This window comes from Scyliorhinus torazame, chromosome 8, assembly GCF_047496885.1.
Source record: "Scyliorhinus torazame isolate Kashiwa2021f chromosome 8, sScyTor2.1, whole genome shotgun sequence".
Classification (NCBI taxonomy): Eukaryota; Metazoa; Chordata; class Chondrichthyes; order Carcharhiniformes; family Scyliorhinidae; genus Scyliorhinus; species Scyliorhinus torazame.
The window spans coordinates 56767141-56793013 of NC_092714.1; the positions used below are offsets into that span (position 1 = coordinate 56767141).

Below are 25873 nucleotides of genomic sequence, written 5' to 3' on the forward strand. Positions count from 1 at the left end.
GACACAACAAAGGCAGCAGCCTTCAGGCATTGGCATTTAAACACCCATTTGTACCTCACCTGAAGTTGCTGCATCATTTCTGCATACATAACAGCCAGCGCCATTAGCCTCACCATTATTTTGACAGCAAAACCTGTCCCAACATGCATATTTTATTTCTTCATGCAAAAATGGCTAGCTGGAAGAAGTTTTACAATTTAGGGCTTGCAGTGCAACTTTCTCTGATAGCAGTTGTTTGGCAGAAACTCATGCACAGTATTCAACATGTGTAATTTGCAGCCTGCACAATTTTATGTCCATTAGGCACCCCCACCCCACTTTGAAGCTCTCTCGCTACCTTTTCGTGGAGCCAGTGCACCTTTAAGACAAAATATTCTTCGGAGGTACCTACAACAAAATACTTCATCACTTTCATCAAAGCAGTCATCTGATCCATCGCAACGTTGGGACTGTCGGATGCACAGACCAGTAGAGCAGACATAATATCCATTAGGACAAGCTTTAAAAAAAAAGAGAATTGAGCTCATTTAATCTGCACAATGTTAACATTGTCCTGGAGGAAGTAAATGGAAGAAACAAAGTCATTAAAAGAACAACACCACCATACATCTAAAGTAATTTAACATCGAAGTCAAGTTTTGTATGTGTCCAATTGAGCAAACTTGTTCATGTCAGAAACTGCATGTAATTTTGTGTGGTATTTGGACCAGGAGCAAGGGTCATACCTTTCATCTTATGAACCGTGCCCACGGCATTTCCCAGGTTTTTTTTGCTGTAGTAAACAGAAAGTTCTGTTACATTTATTTCAATTTACCAGTTCATTTATTCTGCATTCACATAAGGATGAAAAAGTAATATAGGTATAAAAAAAACACTTTTTCCTTCAACAGTGACGCAAGTGCAATTCTTAAGCATTTCGCTGGACAAGAAAGATATAATCGTGTCATTCAGTCTCTAAAACACAAATAAGCTATCAATTACAGGCACGCCAGCCTATTACTTTCAATACAGGGATTTTAAAGGGGAGGGATTCCAACAACTTCCCCTCCCCTTCCCACTCACCCCCCCCACCACCCCCTCTTCCCACTCATCTCCCCCCCCCCCCCCCCCCAACCCCAAGCGATGGAGGAGGTGCATGATTAAAATATCCTTGAAATAAATACCACCTGTTCCCACTCGATTTCCAATCTCCCAACCACCACTATATTCGCCACATGCACTTTTTATTTTAGCAGCCTAGGCTCCAGCTAGAAGCAAATGAATATATACAAGGCTATGGGCCAAGTGCTGGCAAATGGGATTAGTTCGGCAGGTCAGGTGTTTTCCATGCATTGGTGCAGACTCGATGGGCTGAAGGGCCTCTTCTGCGTTGTATTATTCTGTGAAATCAGGAACATTTGATGTACTCAGGGCCCCATCTTGGAACGCATCCCAGGACCTCTGCTCGCCTGGCCGTTCGCAGGCCACCTATACCTCTGCCACCGCCGATCAGCCCTCCCACCAACTTCCGCAGCCCGCCTCTATCACCCTCGATCAGTCTCGGTCCCGCAACCTTGCGACCGCTACAACGACTGTATGGATCAACGGACACGAGATGACCTGCCTCTTTGACTCCGGGAGCGCAGAGAGTTTCATTCGCCCTGCTACGGTAAGGCGCTGTTCCCTCCCGATCCTCCCCATCACCCAGAAAATCTCCCTGGCCTCCGGATCCCATTCCGTACAGATCCGGGGGTTCTGTGTCGCGACCCTCACCGTACAGGGCGTAGAGTACAGTAAATTCAGACTCTATGTCCTCCCCCATCTCTGCACTGCCCTGTTACTAGGTCTCGATTTTCAGTGCCACCTTCAGAGTCTTACCCTGAAGTTCGGCGGGCCCCGGCCCTCCCCTTATCGTCAGTGGCCTCACGACCCTTTAGGTCGACCCGCCCTCACTCTTTGCGAACCTCACTCTGGACTGTAAGCCCGTCGCCACAAGGAGCAGACGGTACAGTGCACAGGACAGGACCTTTATTAGGTCGGAAGTCCAACGGCTTCTGCGGGAGGGGGTCATTGAGGCTAGTAACAGGCCCTGGAGAGCTCAAGTGGTGGTAGTTAAGACTGGGGAGAAACACCGGATGGTCATCGACTACAGTCAGACGATCAACCGGTACACGCAGCTCGATGCGTACCCCCTCCCACGCATATCTGACATGGTCAACCAGATTGCGCAGTATTGAGTCTTCTCCACAGTTGACTTGAAGTCTGCATACCACCAGCTCCCCATCCGCCCGGAGGACCGCCAATACACATTCGAAGCAGACGGCCGCCTCTATCATTTCCTTAGGGTTCACTTCGGCGTCACCAATGGGCTCTCGGTCTTCCAGCAAGAGATGGACCGAATGGTTGACCAGTACGGGCTGCGGGCCACCTTCCCGTATCTGGATAACGTCACCATCTGCGGCCACGACCAGCAGGACCACGACGCGAATCTTCAGAAATTCCTCCACACCGCCAAACTCCTTAACCTTACCTATAATAAGGAGAAATGTGTTTTTCGCACAACCCTAGGCTACGTTCTTGGATATGTTGTGAAAAATGGAGTCCTAGGGTTCGACCCCGACCGCATGCGCCCCCTCCTGGAACTCCCTCTCCCCCACTGCCCCAAGGCCTTCAAACGATGCCCGGGGTTCTTCTCATATTACGCTCAGTGGGTCCCTAATTATGCAGACAAGGCCCGTCCACTCATCAAGTCTACAGTTTTCCCCCTGACGGCTGAGGCCCGCCGGGCCTTCAGCCACATCAAGGCCGACATCGCCATGGCCACGATACACGCGGTCGACAAGTCCCTCCCCTTTCAGGCGGAGAGCACGCATCAGACGTAGCTCTGGCCGCCACCCTCAACCAGGCGGGCAGACCCGTGGCTTTCTTCTCCCGCACTCTCCATGCCTCCGAAATTAGGCACTCCTCTGTCGAAAAGGAGGCCCAAGTCATTGTGGAAGATGTGCGACATTGGCGGCATTACCTGGCCGGCAGGAGATTCGCTCTCCTCACAGCTGGTTCTATGTCGGTTGCCTTCATATTTAGTAATACACAGCTGGTCAAGATTAAGAACGACAAGATCTTGAGGTGGAGGATCGAACTCTCCACCTATAACTACGAGATCATGTATTGCCCAGGGAAGCTCAATGAGCCCCTAGATGCCCCATCCCATGGTATTTGTGCCAGCGCACAAGTAGACCGACTTTGGGCTCTCCACAATGACCACTGTCACCCGGGGGTCACCCATTTTTTTTCATTTTGTCAAGGCCCGCAACTTGCCTTACTCCATCGAGGAGGTCAGGACGGTGACCAGGGACTGCCAAGTCTACGCAGAGTGCAAACCGCACTTCTACCGGCCAGACAGAGAGCATCTGGTGAAGGCCTCCCGCCCCTTTGAGTGCCTCAGCATGGACTTCAAAGGGCCCCTCCCTTCCACTGACCACAATGTGTACTTTCTCAATATCATTGCTGAGTACTCCCGTTTCCCTTTCGCCATCCCATGCCCTGACATGACTTCTGCCACGGTCATCAAGGCCCTGCACAGTATCTTCATCTTGTTTGGTTTGCCCACATCCACAGCGATTGGGAATCCTCCTTCATGGGTGATGAGCTGCGTCAGTTCCTGCTCAGCAAGGGCATCGCCTCGAGCAAGACGACCAGCTACAACCCCCGGGGAAACGGGCAGGTGGAGAGGGAGAATGCGACGGTCTGGAAGGCTGTCCTGCTGGCCCTTCGGTCCAGGAGTCTCCCAGTCTCTCGCTGGCAGGTGGTCCTCCCCGATGCACTCCACTCCATCTGGTCGCTCCTATGCACTGCTACCAATGAGACCCCTCACGAACGTGTGCTTGCCTTCCCTAGGAAGTCCACCTGTGGGGTCTCGCTCCCAACCTGGCTGACAGTTCCTGGGCCTGTCCTCCTCTGGAAGCATGCGAGGAGCCACAAATCGGATCCCCTCGTCGAAAAAGTCCTCCTTCTCCATGCGAACCCACAGTACGCCTACGTGGCACACCATGACGGCGGCTAGACACAGTCACCCTCCGGGACCAGGCACCCGCTGGTTCCCCATCCACAATCACCACCAACCCCGACCTGGTACCGTCCCCTTCCCCTCCGGTTGCCACCCCTGCCCCTGCGCCGTTCGCCCCCCCCACCAGCGACCCTCACCGAAACCCCCACTCAAGCAGCACCCGTCCCCCCGCCGGATCCACGACTGGGTGAAGAAGGAGAGGACAACACGCTCCCGGAGTCGCAAGTGCCCACATCGGCGTCCACACCACAACTAGGACTGAGGTGATCGCGGCGGAGGGTCAAAGCCCCCGACAGACTCAACCTGTAACGTTGTTTCACCCCCGCTGGACTCTTTTTTTAAACAGGGGGTGAATGTGGTAAACACCACTGGTTATACACTACGTGTATTACGATACTACCACTGTACTAGTAAATCCCGGCCTGCTGGCTCCACCCAGCAGGCTCTGTATAAAAGTGTGCACTCTCCTGCGCTGCCTCTATTCTGGTTCCAGCTGCAGGAGGCTTAACATCTAGCGCAATAAAGCCTCAATAGTTCACCATTTCTTCTCGTGGTCATTGATGGTACATCAGGCTGCTTAGTTCTGACTTTTCTTTTGCTTTACTTACCGTGAGTAAGCGCTGAGATAATGATGGGTGCCATTTTTGCTGCTGTGACTTAGATAGAGGAAAACGACTAGAACCAGCAGCAGCAGCACACGGAACATCCAGGAGGAGCATCAGCTAGGCCTTTGGGGAGACTACCCATGACTTGTCCCTCTCCAAAGGCGAAGCACCTTTTAGGAGCAGCACCAAAGAAGGCTGTGTTCCACTAGGTATGCTACTGATCTCTCCACCCTCCAGATGGTTACTGCTTACCCGTGGTTGTGTGAGTCACTATCACTCTTAAATTTACCTCAGTCTGAAATGAGGCAATAGTATCCTGCGTGTCTATCAGGACCTGAGTGTGGAGGTGGCCAGAAGGAGGGCAGGCTTCAGGCAGGTGAAGGAGATCCTGTTTAAGAGGAAAGTGAAATTTGGGCTCCTCTACCCGGCGCGCCTCTGGGTCACCCATGAGGACCAGCCCCACTACTTTGAATCGCGATGGACTTTGCCAAGAAGAATGGTCTGGTGCAGAACTGAGGACTTTTTCGGACTTAAGCGGCAGCGACTTTCTCTTTTTTCTTTTTTGAACGATGTATATATGGTTTGATTGTTGTCCTTTCTTTTTTGTTTGTCTTTGAAGTTTGGGTGAAGACGGGGGAGTAAAAGATATTCGGTCGTTGTTGGGGTTTGTTTTGGTGTTTTGATGGGGGTGGTTGGTGGGGGCTTTCTATGTTTACTTCGTATTATTTCAATTTGCACTATTGAGGGGTGTGCTGTGGGGGTCTCTGTTTGTCTTGGGCTGCCTCCTATGGTAATTAGGAGATTGTTTGGTCTTGGTTTGATGAGGGAAGTGGTTTCGATGGGCTGGGGGGATGGGAGTAGGGAACAATAGGTGGGAGACTTTGTGGCACCGGAGGCAAGGGCCACCAGGCTAGCTAAGGGAGCTAGTTCATGGAAGCACGGTGGGGGTGTATACTGGTTCAATACAGGGAAAGGGTTGGGCTATAGAGTGATGTTGCTCGAGGGGGGGGGGGGGAGCTATTCTGCTGACGAGGGAGGGACTTGGGTCTGGGGATGGAGAGGAGATCGGGGGTGGGGGCTGCCTGGAGGCGGGCAGTTGGCGGCGCGGCAAATGGGCGGGGGGCGGGCCCAGAAAGGGGAATGGCTGATCGGTCGGCGGGGGGGGGGGGGGGGGGGTGCGCGGTGCCTCCCAACCAGGCTGATCACCTGGAATGTTAGAGGGCTGAATGGGCCTGTCAAGAGGACCCGTGTGTTCGCGCACCTGAGGGCTCTGAAGGCGGACGTGGTGATGCTGCAAGAGACGCACCTGAAAGTGGCGGGAAACCACTTCCCTCATCAAGTTAGGCTGAGGAAGGGTTGGGTCAGTCAGGTCTCCCATTCAGGGCTGGACACTAAGAGGCGAGGGGTGGCGATTTTAATTAATAAGCGGGTGCAATTCCAGGTGGGTAGTGTTGTTTCAGAGGGGGGGGGGGCGTTATGTCATGGTGAGCGGTAAGCTGGAGGGGAGGAAGGTGGTATTGGTCAACGTCTACGGGCCAAACTGGGACAATGTTGATTTCATTAGGAGGGTACTGGGGAAGATACCGGATTTGGACTTGCACAAGCTGGTGATGGGAGGGGATTTTAATACGGTTATTGACCCCGGCCTGGACCGGTCGTGCTCGAGAACAGGGAAGGTGCCAGCGATGGCAAAGGAGCTGATAGGGTTCATGGAGCAGATGGGGAGGATCGACCCATGGAGGTTTAGACAGCCGACGGCTAAGGAGTTTTCTTTCTACTCGCATATACACAGAGTGTATTCCCGGATCGACTTTTTCATTTTGAGCAGGGATTTGCTGGCAGGGGGGTGGACACGGGGTACTCGGCCATCACTATCTCGGACCATGCCCCACATTGGGTGGAATTGCAGGTTAGCGAGGAGAGCATCCAGTGCCCGCAGTGGCGATTGAATGTGGGCCTGTTGGCGGATGAGGCGGTGTGTGAGAGAGTAAGAAAGTGTGTGCTGGACTACCTGCAGGTCAATGACACGGGGGAAGTCTCAGCAGCGGTGGTCCGGGAGGCGCTGAAGGCAGTGGTGAGAGGGGAGTTGATTTCAATCTGAGCACGTAGGGACAGGGCGGATAGGGCAGAGACGGACCGACTGATCAAGGAGATCCTACAGGTAGATAGGAGGTATGCGGTGACCCCAGGGGTGGAACTGTGAAGGGAGCGTCGGAGGCTGCAGGCGGAGTTTGGGGTACTGACCACGGGCAAGGCAGTGGAGCAGCTTAGAAAGGTGAGTGGGATGCTGTATGAATATGGGGAGAAGGCCAGCAGAATGCTGGCTCAGCAGTTGAGGAAGAGGGAGGCGGCCAGAGGAATCGATAATGTAATCGACGGGGATGGGAACCTGGTCGGGGATTCGGCTGGACTAAATAGGGCGTTCAGGGATTTTTATAGTGGACTTTACCGCTCAGAGCCCCCCTCGGGGCCCGAGGAGATGAAACGCTTTTTAGACGGGCCGATTTCCCCAAGGGTGGGCAGGGAGCAGGTGGGTGAGTTGGGGGCTCCGATTAAGGCCGAAGAAATTTCTGAGGGCTTGAAGGCAATGCAGTCGGGCAAAGCTCCGCGACCGGAGCGGTTCCCGGTAGAATTTTACAAGAAATTTTCAGGGATATTAGGGCCTTTGCTGGTTAAGGTTTTGTTTTTTTAAAATATGTTTATTCAAAATCTTTCCGATAAATTTTTTACAAAACACTCCAGAAAGGAAAGAAAATATACAAAAGAGAAATAAAAAGGGCATTTCGCCAACACACAAAGCAACTCAATCCTCTAACCATTAAACTATCTAACAAACTAAGAACAAAAATGGGGCAAACGCCCCTTACCTAAACCAAAACAAGAAAAACAAGAAACCCCCCCCTGGGTTGCTGCTGCAGTTGATCTCCACCGAACGTTCCGCGAGAAAGTCTAGTAACGGTTGCCACCGCCTGGAGAACCCCTGCACAGACCCTCTCAAGGCAAACGTTATCTTCTCCAACCTGAGAAACCCCGCCATGTCATTGATCCAAGCCTCCACACTTGGGGGCTTTGCGTCCCTCCACATTAGTAAGATCCTTCTCCGGGCTACCAAAGAGGCAAAAGCCAGAACTCCGGCCTCTTTCGGCTCCTGCACTCCCGGCTCCTCTGACACCCCAAATATTGCTATCCCCCAGCTCGGTTTTACCCGAGTATCCAGGACTGTGGACATTGCCCTTGCGAAGCCCCTCCAAAATCCCTCAAGCGCCGGACACGCCCAGAACATATGGGCGTGATTTGCTGGGCTCCCCGAACACCTCACACACCTGTCCTCTACCCCAAAAGACTTACACATCCTCGCCCCTGTCATATGCGCCCTGTGCACCACTTTAAACTGGATCAGGCTGAGACTGGTGATGTGTTGGGTGTTCTGGATCACAAACAGGTCACCAACACTGGAAGTGGTGCAACTCTATTAGAAGGTTAACTATATTAACATACTTGAACTGTGGGTAAATGCAATACCAGCTTTAACTGTTGACCCTTGCCTAGTCCTAACCAGGTGACGCACATCAGCACATGGTGAATGTCTGTGTTGCAGGCTGTGAGCTCTGTGCTCCGAGCTGGCTGCTACTAGAATGAGCGGGAACTCTCCTGTCCCCTGTCTTTATAGTGCGTGTGCTCTCACTGGTGATTGGCTGCGGTGTTGTGTATGCTGATTGGTCCCACTGCATGTCCATCAGTGTGTGTGTGTGTGTCTGCACCATGATATACTGGTGTATATTATGACACCTGGCACAAGACGAGGAGGAATTAACCCTGCCCAGGGCGTCAGCCCACAGGCCCTCATCCAGCTCCTCACCCAGCTCCTCCTCCCACTTGCCCTTCAGCTCCTCCACCGAGGTTTCCTCCGCCTCTTGCAGCTCCTGGTAAATCACAGAGACCTTACGCTCTCCGGCCCACACACCCGAAATCACCCTGTCCCGTATCCTCCGGGCAGGCAGCAGCGGGAATTCTCCTACCTGCCTCCTCACAAACGCCCTAACCTGCATATACCTGAAGGCATTTCCCAGGGGTAACCCAAATTTCTCCTCCAGCGCCCTTAGACTGGCAAAAGTCCCGTCGATGAATAGGTCCCCCATCCTTTTAATTCCCGCCCGATGCCAACTTAGAAATCCGCCATCCATCCTGCCCGGTGCAAACCTATGGTTGTTCCGTATCGGGGACCAAACCGAGGCTCCCACCTCCCCCCTGTGCCGTCTCCACTTCCCCCAGATCCTCAGTGTTGACGCCACCACCGGGCTCGTGGTGTACCGTGTCGGCGGTAGCGGCAACGGTGCTGTCAACAGTGCCCCCAGGCTAGTACCCACACATGACGCCGCCTCCAGTCTTTTCCACGCCCCCCCCTCTCCCTCTATTACCCATTACCGAATCATTGCCACATTAGCTGCCCAGTAGTAGCTACACAGATTCGGCAAGCGCCAGCCCCCCTCCCCTGCGCCCCCCCCCCGGACTGCGCTCCAAGAACAGTCTCTTAACCCTCGGGGTCTTACTCGCCCATACGAACCCCATAATGCTCTTGCTCACTCGCTTGAAAAAGGCCTTAGGGATGAGAATAGGCAGGCACTGGAACACGAACAGGAACCTAGGGAGGACCGTCATCTTAACGGACTGCACCCTACCCGCCAGGGAGAGTGGCAACACGTCCCATCTCCTAAAGTCCTCCTCCATCTGGTATACCAACCGCGCCAAGTTGAGCTCGTGCAGGACCCCCCAACTCCTGACCACCTGGATACCCAAATATCGGAAACTCCTCTCCACCCTCCTGAGCGGCAGCTCCTCCAGCCTCCTCTCCTGACCCCCCGCGTACACCACAAAGAGCTCACTCTTCCCAATATTGAGCTTGTATCCTGAGAAGTCTCCCAACTCCCTAAGGGTCTGCATGACCTCTGCCATCCCCTCCACTGGATCTGCAATATACAAAAGCAGGTCATCTGCATATAACGAGACCCGATGCTCCTCCCCTCCCCGGACCTACCCCCTTCAGTTTCTAGACTCCCTTAGTGCCATAGCCAGCGGCTCAAATGCCAGGGCAAACAGCAGGGGGGGACAGGGGGCACCCCTGTCTCGTCCCAGGGTACAACCTGAAGTACTCTGACCTCAGCCGATTTGTCCATACGCTCGCCACCGGGGCCCGGTATAACAATTTTACCCATCCTATGAACCCCTCCCCGAACCCAAACCTGCCCAGCACTTCCCATAGGTACTCCCACTCCACCCGATCAAAGGCCTTCTCCGTGTCCATTGCCGCCACCACATCTGCCTGCCCCCCCCTCCAAGGGCATCATGATCAGATTCAGGAGCCTCCGCACGTTCGCGTTCAACTGCCTGCCCTTCACAAACCCCGTCTGATCCTCATGTATCACTCCCGGGACACAATCCTCAATCCTAGTGGCCAGGACCTTCGCCAACAACTTGGCATCCACATTAAGGAGCAAAATCGGCCTATACGAGCCACACTGCAACGGGTCCCTGTCCCGCTTGAGGATAAGCGAGATCAGCGCCCGAGACATCGTCGGGGGAAGAATCCCTTCCTCCTTCGCCTCGCTGAAAGTTCTCACCAACAATGGACCCAACAGTTCCACAAACTTCCTATAGAATTCGACCGGGAACCCATCCGGCCCCAGGGCCTTGCCCGCCTGCAAACTCCCCAATCCCTTAACCAGCTTCTCCATCCTGATCGGGGCCCCCAAACCTTCAACCTGTCCCTCCTCCACCCTCAGGAACCTCAATTGGTCCAGGAACCACAGCATGCCCCCCCCCCCCCCACCACTCCGGGGGTTCTGACTTGTACAGGTTCTCGTAGAAATCCCTGAAGACCTCATTTATTTTGGCCGGACTCCGCACCGTGTTCCCCCCTCTATCCCTGATTGCTCCAATTTCTCTCGCCGCCTCCCTCCTACGTAGCTGATGCGCCAGCATCCAGCTCGCCTTCTCGTACGCTGTCCCCTGAATCTCGGCTTTCCCCGTAGTCAGCAAATCAAATTTGTTTGGAGGCTCCGGCGCTCCTTCAGCAGCCCCTCTTCAGGGGAATCCGCGTATCTCCTATCCACCCTCAGTATCTCCCCCACCAATCTCTCCCTCTCCATACTCTCCTTCTTCTCCCTGTGAGCCCTGATTTAGATTAGCTCCCCTCTGACCACCGCCTTCAGCACCTCCCAGACCACACTCACCGGTACCTCACCATTATCATTGGCCTCTATGTACCTTTGAATGCATCCCCGGACACGCCCACAGACCTCCTCATCCACCAGCAATCCCACATCCGTGTGCCACAGCGGGCGCTGGCCCCTCTCCTCCCCCAACTCCAGCTCCATCCAGTGCGGGGCGTGGTCCAAAATCACTATGGCCGAGTACTCCGTCCCCTCCACCCTTGGGATCAACGCCCTACTCACCACAAAGAAGTCTATCTGTGAATAGGCCATGTGTACATGGGAAAAGAAGGAGAACTCTCTAGCCACTGGCCTGGCAAGCCTCCACGGATCCACTCCCCCCATCTGATCCATAAACCCCCTCAGAACCTTGGCCGCAGCTGGCCTCTGGCCAGACCTCGACCTAGATCGATCCAGTGCCGGGTCCAGTACCGTATTGAAGCCCCCCCCCATTATCAGATTCCCCGCCTCTAGATCCGGGATCCGACTCAGCATGCGCTTCATGAACCCTGCATCGTCCCAATTCGGGGCTTATACATTCACCAGCACCACCCGCGTCCCCTGCAGTCTACCACTCACCATCACATATCGGCCCCCATTATCAGCCACAATACTCATCGCCTCGAACGTCACCCGCTTGCTCACCAGGATTGCAACCCCCCTATTCTTTGCATCCAGCCCCACCCATCCCATCCTCAGCCTGATCTGATCTGCCACCTTCAGGTGCGTCTCCTGTAACATAGTGACGACTGCCTTCAGTCCCTTTAAGTGCGCAAACACCCGGGCCCTCTTGACTGGCCCATTCAGGCCTCTCACGTTCCACGTGATCAACCGGATCGGGGGACCACCCCCCCCCCCCCGCCGACTAGCCATCTCCTTTCTTAGACCAGCCACGTGCCCATGCCTCCCACACTCTCCAACCCCCCAGGCGGGTGCTCCCCGCCTCGACTCTCCCTCTTACCTCCAGCTCCCCCTCAGTCAGTACACAGTACAGCAGCAACCCAGTCGTCCCCCCACCCCACCTCCCCGGCCAGGCAGTTGCCTAGCCCCCTTGCTCCCCCCATTGCACTCCCGTAAGTCAGCTGACTCCTGCTGACCCTGGCCGCTCCCGCCTCTGCCGACAATCCCCCAATTGAATTCCCCCTCGAAGTCCATCCCCCCCCCTCCTTCTCCCCCTACGAGCCAGTGCAGGCTCTCATCCGGTACCGACCCCTCGGCGGCTCATTCGCCTTCGGCCTCCTTGCCAGGACTCTGTGTGCCCCATCCAGCTCCAGGGGCCCCAGGAAGGCTCCCGCGCCCATTAACGAGCCCAGCATCGTGGCTACATACGCCCCGACATCCAACCCCTCCACGCCTTCAGGGAGACCCAGAATCCGCAGATTCTTCCTCCTCGACCTGCTCTCCAGGTCCCCGAACTTCCCCTGCCACTTTCTGTGCAGCGCCTCGTGCGCCTCCACCTTCACCGCCAGGCCCAGGATCTCATCCTTGTTGTCAGAGGCTTTCTGCTGCATCTCTTTAATCGCCGTCCCCTGCGCCCTCTGGGTCTCCACCAGCCTCTCGATCGATGCCTTCATAGGGGCCAACATCTCCGCCTTCAACTCCGCAAAGCAGCTTTTCAAAAATTCCTGCTGCTCCCGAGACCACTGAGCCCACGCTGCCTGGTCTCCACCCGCCGCCATCTTGCTTTTACGCCTTCGCTCTCCTCTCTTTTCCAGTGCCGCTTTTTTGACCACTCCGCTCCTGATCCACTGCATACAGTGCTGGGGGAACCTCACTGCTGCCTTCCCACACCGGGAATCGTCGTCCAAGAGCCGCTGGGGCTCCTTAAAAGGGCCCAAAAGTCCGTTCACGGCGGGAGCTGCCGAACGTGCAACTTACCCAGGCATAGCCGCAACCGGAAGTCTGGTTAAGGTTTTTAACGAGGTGAGGGATAGAGGGGTGCTGCCCCCGACGATGTCACAGGCCACCATCTCGTTAATATTGAAGCGGGACAAAAATCCGGAGCTGTGTGGGTCCTACAGGCCGATCTCGTTGCTCAATGTGGACGCTAAGCTGCTGGCTAAAGTGTTGGCCTCCAGGATTGAAGATTGTGGCCGGAGGTGATTACGGAGGTGAAACCGGATTTGTCAAGGGTAGGCAGCTGGTGGCCAATATTAGAAGGTTGCTTAACGTGATTATGATGCCCCTGGAGGGTAGGGAGGTAGAGGTAGTTGTGGCCATGGATGCAGAGAAGGCATCGACCGGGTAAAGTGGGACTATTTATGGGAGGTGTTGGGACGTTTTGGGTTTGGTAGGGGCTTTATCGACTGGGTCAGGTTGCTGTACCAGGCTCCGGAATAGTCCAGGCAAGAGGCCAGGAGGGTCGGCTGGGGGAGCTACCGTTTAGGTTAGTGAGGGACAACTTTAGGTATTTGAGGATACAAGTGGCGTGCGACTGGGGCCGGTTACACAAGTTGAACTTGTCCCGGCTGGTTGAGCAGATGAGGGGCGAGTTTCGGAGATGGAATGCGCTCCCGCTATCACTGGCAGGGAGGGTGTAGATGGTTAAGATGACGATATTGCCGAGATTTTTATTTGTGTTCCAATGCCTCCCGATTTTCATACCGCCGTCTTTTTTTAAGAGGATCAACAAAATCATTTTGGGCTTTGTTTGGGGGGGTGTAAGTCGCCACGGGTGAAAAAGGTGATGCCCGAGAGGGAGGGGGAGCTTGCCCTATCAAATTTTAGTAAGTATTACTGGGCGGCCAATACTGCAATGATAAGGAAGTGGGTGGTGGGGACGGGGGCGGGTTGGGAGGGGACGGAAGCGGCCTCATGCAGGGGCACCAGCTTAGGGGCGCTGATAACGGCACCATTGCCGTTCCCGCCGTTGAGATATTCCACCAGCCCCGTGGTGGTGGCAGCCCTGAGGATCTGGGGTCAGTGGAGGAGATCTGTTGGTGCAGTGAGGGCGTCGGTTTGGTCCCCAATATGTAACAATCATTGGTTCACTCCGGAGAGCTTAGACGGGGGGTTTTGGGTATGGCAAAGGGCGGGAATTGAGAAGATGGTGGACCTGTTTCTGGAAGAAAGCTTTCCTAGCTTAAGGGCACTGGAGGAGAGGTTTGAACTGACAGCAGAGAATGATTTCAGATATCTACAGGTGCGGGACTTTCTGCGCAGGCAGGTACCACCCTTCCCACTCCTGTCACAAAGAGGGATTCAAGGTAGGATAGTGTCGAGGGGATGGGTGGGGGAGGAGAGCATCTCAGACATCTACAAAGAATTAATGGGGGCGGAGGAAACGCATACAGAGGAGCTGAAGCGTAAGTGGGAGGAGGAACTCGGGTGTGAGATGGAGGACGGCCTATGGGCGGAGGTGCTGAGCAGGGTCAACCCGACCGCTACATGCACAAGGCTCAGCTTGATCCAGTTTAAGGTGGTGCACCGTGTCATAATATCCTCTCATGTATATAATGAGATGCAGACAGGCAGTGATTGACACATAGGATGACCAGTAAGCATACAACACAGCACAGCCAATCACCAGACAGGACACTACCACTATAAAGCCAGAGGGCACTAGGTGTCCCGCTCTCTCGGGACCCAGCTACTGAGACACAAGCACAAACACCATGCGATAGCTAGTAAGTCTGGTCAGGCTACTACAAGGTCATTAGTCAGATCAGTATAGTGTTGACCCCCAGCTGAATATGTACAGCAGTTCATCTAGTTGAATAAAACAGTGTTGGGTCTTCTCCAGTGTTAGACGTCTGTTTCTAACTTCCCTACATCGAGTGCAGCCCACATCGAACCAACCTGCCTAACACATCATGGTACCAGAGTGATATTGATCTTGACGGACCTACCTCGAGTGAATCAGCATCGACCATCAAGCAGCCATCCAGCGAAATGGAAAACATCCAGCCTCCTCCGCAACTCCACATCTCCGGCAACCTCGGCGCCAACTGGAAAATCTTCAAGCAAAAGTTCCTCTTGTACATCGAGGCCTCCAACCTCGAGGCAGCATCGGAAGATTGCGCTATTTCTCTCCACTGCGGGGGACCACGCCATCCATATCTACAATTCGCTTACGTTCGCCGATGGCGAAGACAAAACAAAATTCAAAACAGTCCTGCTGAAGTTCGACAGCCACTGCGACATTGAGGTGAATGAGAGCTTTGAACGGTACATCTTCCAGCAGAGGCTTGAGGGTAAGGATGAACCTTTTGAGTCCTTCGTGACCCATCTCCGCATCCTAGCGCAGCCACGTAACTATGACTCGACGGCTGATTCCATGATCAGATCGTTTTCGGGGTCCAATCCGACTCCCTGCGGCAGCAGCTCCTTAAAATCAAACAGTTGACCCTCTCTGTCGCTATCGAGACATGCGTTGTCCATGAGCATGCCGAGAATCGTTACTCCCACATCAGGGCGGCAGAAACTGCAAAGCTGGTGTCCCACGAGGCAGAAAGGGTGCAGGCCATTGCACAAATGCAGGGCCTGAGCATCGAGGAGAGTGGCCGTTTTGCGCGCTTTTCTTGGATCCCTGCTCATGCGCGCCACGACGGAGTGGACGACTGCGCATGTGCGCAGGTCGGCCAACCTCACTGCGCATGCGCGATGGCGCACGGATCGCGCTAACATCAGCGTCATGACGTGTCCAAATTGTGGCTCCGCCCATTTAAAGCGGCAATGTCCGGCAAGAGGACGCCGATGTCTCCAGTGTGCCAAGCTTGGCCACTACGCAGCCCTCTGCAGATCCGCTCCACCGCTCAGCAGCCAGCGATCCCAGCTGCGGCGCAGAAGCATCCACTCAATACAACAAGGCATGCCAGATTCTGATCCCGACAGCCCAACGGACCCTGATGCTGACTGCCTCAAGTCCCCATATCGGGTGGCCATCATAACCACACATGAGCTGGCCTCCACCACACCTGCGCAACGCCTCCCGATCCTCAGTGTGGATCCTGACGATGAGTGGTGTGCTGTCCTCACAGTTAACAAGGCTCGCATCCGATTTAAACTGGACACTGGCGCATTAGCAAACCTCATCTCACAATCCGACCTCGATACCATCCGGGCCCGACCAAGCATTCTTCCACCGGCCTGCCAGCTCCTCGACTACAATGGCAATGCCATAGCTGCCAGTGGCTCGTGTCAACTAGGGCTATCCAACAAGGCGATCAAGGCAACGTTACGATTTGAAATCGTCGGGCCTGACAGGGCGTCCCTGCTCGGTGCTCATGCCTGCAAGCTCCTGAACCTGGTTCAGCGAGTCCACACCATGTCATCGTCACCGACGACGGCCTTGCCCGATGGAAATTTGCAAGCCGACATAGACGACATTATCACGCAGTACCACAGTGTATTCAATGGGATGGGCACACTCTCGTACCGGTACAAAATACTGCTCAGCCGAACCCCACCCCTGTAATCCATGCGCCAAGTCAGGTGCCGGCGCCCCTCAAGGATCGTCTGAAAAAGCAACTACAGGACCTCCAAGACCAGGGCATCATCTCGAAGGTCACGGAACCAACAGACTGGGTCAGCTCCATGGTCTGTGTAAAGAAGCCATCAAGGGAGCTCCGCATTTGCATTGATCCCAAGGATCTAAACCGCAACATCACGCGGGAGCACTACCCGATCCCGAAGCGTGAAGAGTTAACCAGTGAAATGGCTCATGCCAAATTCTTCACTAAGCTGGACGCCTCCCAGGGTTTTTGGCAAATACAGCTGGACGTGTCCAGTAACAAGCTGTGCACGTTCAACACCCCGTCCGGCCGCTTCTGTTACAACCGCATGTCTTTCGATATCATATCTGCCTCCGAAGTGTTTCATTGCATCATGGAAGGCATCGAGGGGGTATGAGTATACGTGGACGACGTGATCATCTGGTCCACAACGCCCCAGGAACACATCGCTCGCCTCAAGCATGACACCTCAGTTACAGCAAATTCTTCTTCGACTCCGCCGCTATGACTTCGAACTTGTCTACACACCAGGCAAAGAGCTGACCATTGAAGATGCCCTATCCCGGTCTATCACCACACCGTGTGAAGAAGGTGACTTCATCTGCCACATAGAAGCCCAAGTGCAATTGTGTGCCACCAATCTCCCAGCCTCTGACGAACGGGTGGTCCAAATTCGGGAGGAAACGGCCAAGGATCCTTTACTGCAGCGTGTGATGCAGCACCTTACCCATGTCTTGCTGAAGGGACAATGTCCTCAATTCTTTAATGTTAAAGACGAGCTGACGGTTGTGGAGGGGATCCTTCTGAAACTCGACAGGATCGTTATTCCTCAAAGCATGCAGGCTATGGTGCTGGGCCAACTCCATGAGGGTCACCTTGGAGTCGAGAAATGCCGATGCAGAGCTCTGGAGGCGGTTTACTGGCCGGGTATTAACCAGGATATTGCCAACACGGTCCTCAACTGCCCCACCTGTCAGAAGTTTCAACCGGCTCAACCCAAGGAAACACTGCAACAGCATGAGACCGTGACCTCTCCGTGGTCCAAAGTAGGTGTAGACCTTTTTCACGCCAAGGGGCATGACTACGTACTCCTGGTCGACTACTTCTCCAGTTACCCAGAAGTGGTGAAACTGTCCGACCTCACGTCGAAGGCGGTAATCAAAGCCTGCAAAGAAACGTTCGCCAGGCACGGGATACCGCTCACGGTAATGAGCGACAACGGTCCATGCTTTTACAGCCAAGAATGGTCTGATTTTGCACAGTCCTACAACTTCCGTCACATTACCTCCAGTCCCCACTACCCGCAGTCAAACGGGAAGGCTGAGAAAGGGGTCCATATTGTAAAGCGGTTGCTGTGCAAAGCTGCAGATTCAGGCTCCAACTTCAACCTGGCAATGCTGGCATACAGGGCAACCCCACTGTCCACTGGGTTGTCTCCAGCGCAGATGCTCATGAATCGCACTCTGAGGACCACAGTTCCAGCCATCCATGTTCCAGACCTTGACCACCTCACAGTACTACAGAAAGTGCAGCAGTCCCGGGCCCAACAGAAGGCCACATATGATGCTCATGCCACGGATTTACCTGAGCTGGCTCCAGCCGATCATGTTCGCGTCCAGTTTCCTGAGGGCAGTTGGTCAGCCACAGCTGTTGTTGTCAAACAAGTTGCCCCGAGGTCTTTCATTGTTCGCATGGCTGATGGCTCAATGCTACGGCGCAACAGATGGGCATTGCGAAGAGATCCATGCCCACCACCTGACTGCAGTGCTCCGCCGGCTATCATGCTTCCTCCGGACGTACCCTGCCACGAGGCCACCAATCTGCCAGCGATCCTGCCGGCCCACGCGACCACCGCAATGGCAGCAATCACACCTCTCCACGTGCAGGCGGCTCCTGATCCACCTCCTGATCGACAAGAATTTGTCGCCCGCCACAAAGACTGAATCTGTAGACTTAATTTTTGTAAATTTTTGTGACTGAATCCATCGACTTAACTCTTGTAAATATTGCTTAGTTTGCCATGCATCTGCACTATCGACACCTTCCCATGTATATACGTTTGTTCAATCACCGTTTGTATATAGTCAGGCATATATATATATATATATATATATACACACCTCAGTATTTATTTAACGCAAAAAAAAAGGGGAGATGTCATAATATCCACTCATGTATATAATGAGATGCAGACAGGCAGTGATTGACACATAGGATGACCAGTAAGCATACAACACAGCACAGCCAATCAACAGACAGGACACTACCACTATAAAGCCAGAGGGCACTAGGTTTCCCGCTCTCCCGGGACCCAGCTACTGAGACAGTCAGAGTCCACGAGCTAGCAAGCACAAACACCATGCGGTGGCTAGTAAGTCTGGTCAGGCTACTACAAGGTCACTAGTCAGATCAGTATAGTGTCGACCCACAGCTAAATATGTACAGCAGTTCATCTAGTTGAATAAAACAGTGTTGGATCTTCTCCTGTGTTAGATATCTGTTTCGACCTTCCCTGCATCGAGTGCAGTCCACATCGAACCAACCTGCCTAACACATCACACTGGGCACACATGACAGCGACCGGGATGAGTAGATTATTTAGGATGGTAGACAAGTGTGTCAGATGTGCGGGTGGACCAGCAAACCATGTCCATATTTTCTGGGCATGCCCAAAACATAGGAGATATTGGCAGGGGTTTGCGATGTCATGTCCAGGGTATTGAAGACAAGGGTGGAAATGGGTCCAGTGGTAGCGATCTTCAGAGTGTTGGAGGACCCAGGTGTTCAGGAGGAGGGAGAGGTAGATGTTCTGCTCTTTTCCTCCTTGGCAGCCTGGCGATGGATACTACTGGCTTGGAGGGAGTCTAGGCCTCCGAAGTCAGAGGCCTGGTTAACCGACATGGCGAGCTTTCTATGCCTGAAAAAGATCAAGTTCGCCTTGAGAGGGTCGGTGTCTGGGTTCGCCCGGAGGTGGCAACCATTCATTGACTTCTTTGCGGGGAATTAATCGTCAGCAGTGGGGGGGGGGGGGGGGGGTTTAGAGAGAGAGAGAGGAGAGGGGGCTAGGGTAGTATCGAGTCGGGGGTTAAATAGGCGGGCCTTGGAGGGACGGATGTCGGCGGCTGTTTTTTTTTTGATTCCTGTTCTTTGTACTGTGGTTGTTTGTTATGACAAAAATACATCATTAAAAATTGTTTGTTAAAAATTTTTTTTTTACCTCAGTCTTGTTGCACAGTGAAAGAGGATATTTCTGACATCTCCCACTCTGCAACATAACAGTAGTCCTGCTGGCACCACATCAATTTATAATAAATATTTACTTCATCATTACAATTAGAAAACCTGTATAGACTGCTCGTATCTGCTCTGCTCAGGACAGCACCATTTCCCTAAGGGATCATGAAATAGGCTTCAGGTCTATCTGTAGCATTAGGGGCCGAATATCTATTTCAGGAAACTGCTGCCGGCCACAATTGGCCTCCCTCCTGCTGTCCTTAACTCACCTATAATTTACCTGGGACTGGCAATCAGCCCCAAATTCACTTTGTCAGGTTGGTGAGCTGTCTGTGGAGGCCAGTACCCAAGCCCCGAGAACGGGCTTCGCACAATCCTCAGGTCCACGTATTCAGGCATCATGAAATTATTCTCCGTTGGCATCTGAAAATCTGCCTAAATAAAATTCTCGGTGAGCTGAGGCGTCGGGCCCAGTGCGCGCGGAGGTCGGAGCAGCGGGGGCAGAGCCAAACGGAGGTCGAGGCGGCAGGCCCGAAGCCTGGGCGTGATGCAGGTGAGATGTCCCACATCGGCTGGCTTCCGCCTAGAATGTTGTAAGAAGACTGAAGTCCGGTCCCAGGGGAAGCCTTGAGGAATACAAAAAAGAAGTTTTAAAGAAGCATTGTGAAAGTTTTGTTTTGAAGGAAGAATTTTTTGTTTTTCCTTTCAAAAAAAAGATTGAAGAAGGGAAGAAGGGGGAAAAATAGGAAAAATAATAAGTCGTTAAAGGATGCGAAAAGCAGCGTCGAAGAAGGGAGGAGATGCGGGCTCGCCGCTGAATGAGAGGACCAGCAAAAGCGCTGACAAGATGGCGAATGCCGGACTGCATGGTGGGGCCGCACTGCTTACGGTGGAGAAGATGACCGAGGTGATGGCTGTGGAGCTGGAAAAGCAGTTTACGAGGCACATGGAGGCTTTGAGGAAGGAGATGGCGGTCGCATTGAAGTCATTGGTGGAGGAGGCAATCGCCCCGGTGAGGGTAGCTGTGGCAAAGACATCGGCCGAGGTGAGAGAGCAGGGCGAGAAGATGAAGGAAGTGGAGGAGGCCGTGTCGCAGCACAGCGACCAGTTCACCTCGATGGGGGACGAGCTGCGGAGGGTGGTGGAGGTCAACAGAGGATTCCGAGCAAAGCTCGAGGACTTGGAGAACCGCTCGAGGCGGCACAATCTGAGAATTGTGGGCTTGCCCAAAGAGACAGAGGGCCCAAGGCTAACAGTGTACTTCGCTATGAATGTGGCGGAGTTGATGGGGGTGGGTGACAACCCCTCCCATACGAGCTGGACCGAGCTCATCGATCATTAAGGCCCAAGCCCAAAATGAATGAGCTGCCAAGAGCAGTAATTATCTGCTTCCATAAGTACTGCATGAAGGAGAAAGTATTAAGCTGGGCGAAGCAGAAGCGTGAGGTGCAGTGGGATGATGCTGGAGTTCGGATCTACCAGGACTTGACAGTGGAGTTGGCAAAAAGACGAGCGGCGTTCGGGCAAGTGAAGGCGGCACTGTACAAAAAGGGGATACGATTTGGTATGGTATACCCGGCGAAGCTGAGGTGACGTATGATGCCAAAGACTTTTATTTTGAGACAGCAGAGGCGGCTGAGGCGTTCGTGAGGGTCGAAGGCTTGGGACAGACGTGAGGAGCGGAGCTATAACTTTCTTTTCATTGACGTGTATTGTAATTTACTTAACTTCACATTGTTACAGAGTTCAAGTTATTGGTTGGGTTGATTGGCGTTCTGTGTTGCGACGGTTATACCTTATTTTAGTGAATGGTATGGGTTGGATTGTTGTTTTTGGGTTTTTTCTCTGGGACTGGGTGGGAGGGGCGGTATGCCTTGGCGGGGGGGAGCCACCCGTGCTAGCTAACTAAAGTCAGCTAGTGAACGGAGGTGAGGTGAGAGGAGGGCTGCGGACATTGGAGCCTGGTTAGCAGGTTTCGATGGGCCTACGAGGCGAGCAAGGGGGGGGGGGAATGATGCTGGGAGATGTTTTCTCGAGAGGAAATGTAGGGGGGGGTTTTGGGAGGGGGGGAAGGGGTTCGATGTTAATAATGGATGGGGGGGGCCTGAACGGGCTGGCCAAGAGGGTCCGTGTGTTCGCGCACCTGAAGGGACTGAAGGCAGATGTGGTTATGCTCCAGGAGACGCATTTGAAGGTGGCAGATCAGGTTAGGCTGAGGAAAGGGTGGGTGGGGCAGGTTTTCCACTCGGGGTTGGACGCAAAGAATCGAGGGGTGGCGATCTTGGTGGGGAAGCGGGTGTCGTTTGAGGCGCTGAATATCGTGGCAGATAATGGAGGTCGGTATGCGATGGTGAGTGTGTAGCACCGTCAATATGACGCGAGGCAGGTTGAGGTAATGTCAATTGAAGGCTTTATTCAGCAGAACTTTATCCCCAGCAGCGTGGTTACAGAATGCAGCTGCTGAGGGAAATGGAGGGAAAAGCTGGGTTCTTATACCGGCATTTCTGGGTGGAGTCCAGTAGGTGGCAGATCCTATCAGGACCTGGCATCCCTCCACCAATAGCCTGTCAACACCAGGCTCCAATGTCCGCAGCCCTCCTCTCACCTCACGTATTACCCCTAATACATACCACCACATTCACCCCTTGTTGAAAAAGAACCCGGCGGGATGGTGGTTCCCATGGTGGTAGGGGTTTACAGAGTCAGTACTGTGCTGTAACTTTGAACAAAACACAAAATTATCGCTTCAACTGGGCCAACTGGCCAAACAGGGTCGGCATGATACCATAACTATAACAAGACACAATAACTGAAAACTGGGCCAACGGGCCAAACAGGGTCGGCATGATGCCATAACTATAACAAGACACAATAACTGAAAACGTTGAGAGTTAAAGTGATTTGATGAGCCGGATGGGCGCCCTGGTCGTCCTTTCCGATCGTCTCGGGCGTGGTGGTGATGGCGCTGGCTCGAGTCCTGTCGACTCTGGGAGCGTAGCACTGTCCCCTGTGTCCTTACTCCTGGGCGGTTCTGGGAGGAGAACCGAACCCCCCGGGAAGGGGGTGGCTGCGGGATGAACCGGCGGGAGTGAGGAGGTGATGATTGGCGTTGGGGGGGTGTGGGTAGCTCCGGCGGGCGCCAGATCTCGCAGGGAGACCGTGTCCTGTCGGCCATCGGGGTACTCCACATAGGTGTATTGCGGGTTGGCGTGAAGGAGATGCACCCGTTCCACCAACGGATCTGACTTGTGCGCCCGCACATGTTTCCGGAGCAGAATGGGTCCCGGAGCTGCTAGCCAGGTCGGAAGTGGCGTTCCAGAGGAGGACTTCCTAGGAAAGAGGAGGAGGAGCTCGTGAAGCGTTTGATTCGTGGTGGTGCACAGCAGGGACCGGATAGAGTGAAGGGCATCCGGGAGGACTTCCTGCCAGCGGGAAATTGGGAGACTCCTAGACCGGAGGGCCAGCAGGACAGCCTTCCAGACCGTTCTATTCTCCCTTTCTACCTGCCCGTTCCCCCGGGGGTTGTAACTGGTCGTCCTGCTCGAGGCTATGCCCCTGCTGAGCAGGAATTGACACAGTTTGTCACTCATAAAGGAGGACCCCCTGTCGCTATGGATATAGTTAGGGAAACCGAACAGTGTAAAAATGGTACCGAGGGCTTTAATGACCGTGGACGCTGTCATGTCGGGGCAGGGGATGGCGAAAGGGAAATGGGAGTATTCGTCAACGACGTTCAGGAAGTACGCGTTGCGATCGGTGGAGGGGAGGGGGCCTTTGAAATCCAAACTGAGGCGTTCAAAGGGTAGAGAGGCCTTAACCAGGTGCGCTCTATCTGGCCTGAAAAAGTGCGGTTTGCACTCAGCGCAGATCTGGCAGTTTTTGGTGACTGTTCGGACGTCCTCGACAGAGTAAGGGAGGTTGCGGGCCTTAAGGAAGTGGTAGAAACGAGTGACCCCCGGGTGGCAGAGGTCCCCGTGGAGGGCTTGTAGACGGTCCACTTGTACATTGGCACATGTGCTGCGAGATAGGGCATCGGATGGCTCGTTCAGCTTTCTGGGACGGTACAAGATCTCATAATTGAAGGTGGAGAGTTCGATCCTCCACCGCAAACTCTTGTTGTTCTTGATCTTGCCCCGCTGTGCATTATCGAACATGAAGGCAACCGACCGTTGGTCAGTGAGGAGAATGAATCTCCTACCGGCCAGGTAATGCCTCCGATGTCGTACAGCTTCTACTATGGCCTGGGCCTCCTTTTCGACTGAGGAGTGGCAGATTTCAGAAGCATGGAGGGTACGGGAGAAGGCCACGGGTCTGCCTGCTTGGTTAAGGGTGGCCGCCAGAGCTACATCCGATGCGTCGCTCTTGACCTGGAAGGGGAGGGACTCGTCGATGGCGCGCATCGTGGCCTTTGCGATATCCGCTTTGATGCGGCTAAAGGCCTGGCATGCCTCTGTCGACAGGGGAAAAGTAGTGGACTGAATTAGCGCACGGGCCTTGTCAGCGTATTGTGGAACCCACTGGGCGTAATAAGAAAAGAAGCCCAGGCAACGTTTCAGGGCTTTGGCACAGTGGGGGAGAGGGAACTCCATGAGGGGGCGCATGCGTTCAGGGTCGGGGCCTATCACTCCATTACGCACTACGTAGCCCAGGATGGCTAGACGATCGGTGCGGAACACGCATTTTTCTTTGTTGTAAGTGAGGTTCAGGGCGTGAGCGGTCTGGAGGAATTTTTGGAGATTGGCGTCGTGGTCCTGCTGGTCGTGGCCGCAGATGGTGACGTTGTCGAGATACGGGAACGTGGCCCGTAAACCGTGCTGGTCAACCATTCGGTCCATCTCTCGTTGGAAGACCGAGACTCCGTTCGTGACGCCGAATGGAACCCTTAAAAAGTGGTATAACCGCCCGTCTGCTTCGAAGGCAGCATAGTTGCAGTCACCGGGGCGGATGGGGAGCTGGTGGTAGGCGGACTTGAGGTCCACGGTGGAAAAGACCTTTTACTGTGCAATCCGATTGACCATGTCGGATATGCGGGGGAGAGGGTACGCATCTAGCTGAGTGTACCTGTTGATGGTCTGACTATAGTCGATGACCATCCTCTGTTTCTCCCAGGTCTTAACGACTACCACCTGGGCTCTCCAGGGACTGTTGCTAGCCTGGATGATGCCTTCCTTCAGCAGCCTCTGGACTTCGGACCGGATAAATGCTCGGTCCTGGGCGCTGTACCATCTGCTCCTTGTGGCGACGGGTTTGCAATCCGGGGTGAAGTTCGCAAACAAGGAAGGCGGTTCAACCTTGAGGGTTGCGAGGCCGCAGACAGTCAGTGGGGGTATAGGGCCGCCAATTTTAAATGTTAAACTCTGGAGGTTGCATTGGAAGTCCAACCCTAGGAGTGTGGGCGCACTGAGATGAGGGAGGACATACAGCCGGTAATTTCGGAACTCCCTCCCCTGCACCATTAGGTTAGCGATGCAGAACCCTGTGATCTGAACGGAGTGGGATCCCGCCGCCAGGAACATTTTCTGGGTGCTTGGCCGAAATACGAGGGAACAGCGCCTTACCGTGTCCGGATGAATGAAGCTCTCCGTGCTCCCAGAGTCGATAAGACACGGCGTCTTGTAGCCATTCACTAGGACTGTAGTGGTTGCAGTCTGGAGCGTCCGGGGTCGCGACTGGTCGAGGGTCGTCAAAGCTAGTCGTGGTTGTTGAAGTTGAGCATCGGAATCAGGCAGTATGTGGCCGTCTGTGTCGGTGTCCTTCAGCCAAGATGGCGGCGTCCACGGATCGAGCGCAGTCGGGGGTGGACAAAATGGCGGCGCCCATCTCTCCCTCGTGGCGTCCGGGGTCCAAAATGGCGGCATCCGTTGGTCGCACGTGGATCGCTGGGAGGGGCTGGGTCTGTGGTCCCGTTTCTTCCCCGGAGATAGCGGCGACCCCGCGGGACTTGCACACCATCGCGTAGTGGCCTTTCTTCCCGCAGCTTTTGCAGGTAGCCGCGCGGGCCGGGCATCGCTGCCGAGGGCGTTTCGGCTGGCCGCAAAAATAGCAGCGGGGCCCCCCCGGTTGGTCTGGTGTTTTGGCCGCGCAGGTTTGCGGGGGTGGGGGGTGGCTGTCGGAGAGTCGACCGCAGCGGGGGTCCACGGAGCCCAAGGGGCTGTAGTGCGGTCGGGGGTGTAGGCGCGGGCGTTACGCGAGGCCACATTGAGGGATGCCGCCCGGGCCCAAGCTTCTGTAAGTCCCAGAGATTCTTTCTCCAGAAGCCTCTGGCGGATCTAGGAAGAGGCCAAACCTGCCACATACGCATCGCGGACCAGGAGCTCTGTGTGTTCA

The 25873-nt window shown here is 54.3% G+C and overlaps 1 protein-coding gene across 1 annotated transcript in view; it reads right to left on the reverse strand.

Moving 5' to 3' along the window:
* Positions 1 to 25873, reverse strand: part of tmprss7 (transmembrane serine protease 7) — a 155507-nt gene that overhangs the window by 37402 nt on the left and 92232 nt on the right. The window contains exon 13 of the mRNA XM_072515515.1: positions 392 to 499. Coding sequence (XP_072371616.1) covers positions 392 to 499 — 108 coding nt within the window. The remainder of the gene's footprint in view (positions 1 to 391; positions 500 to 25873) is intronic.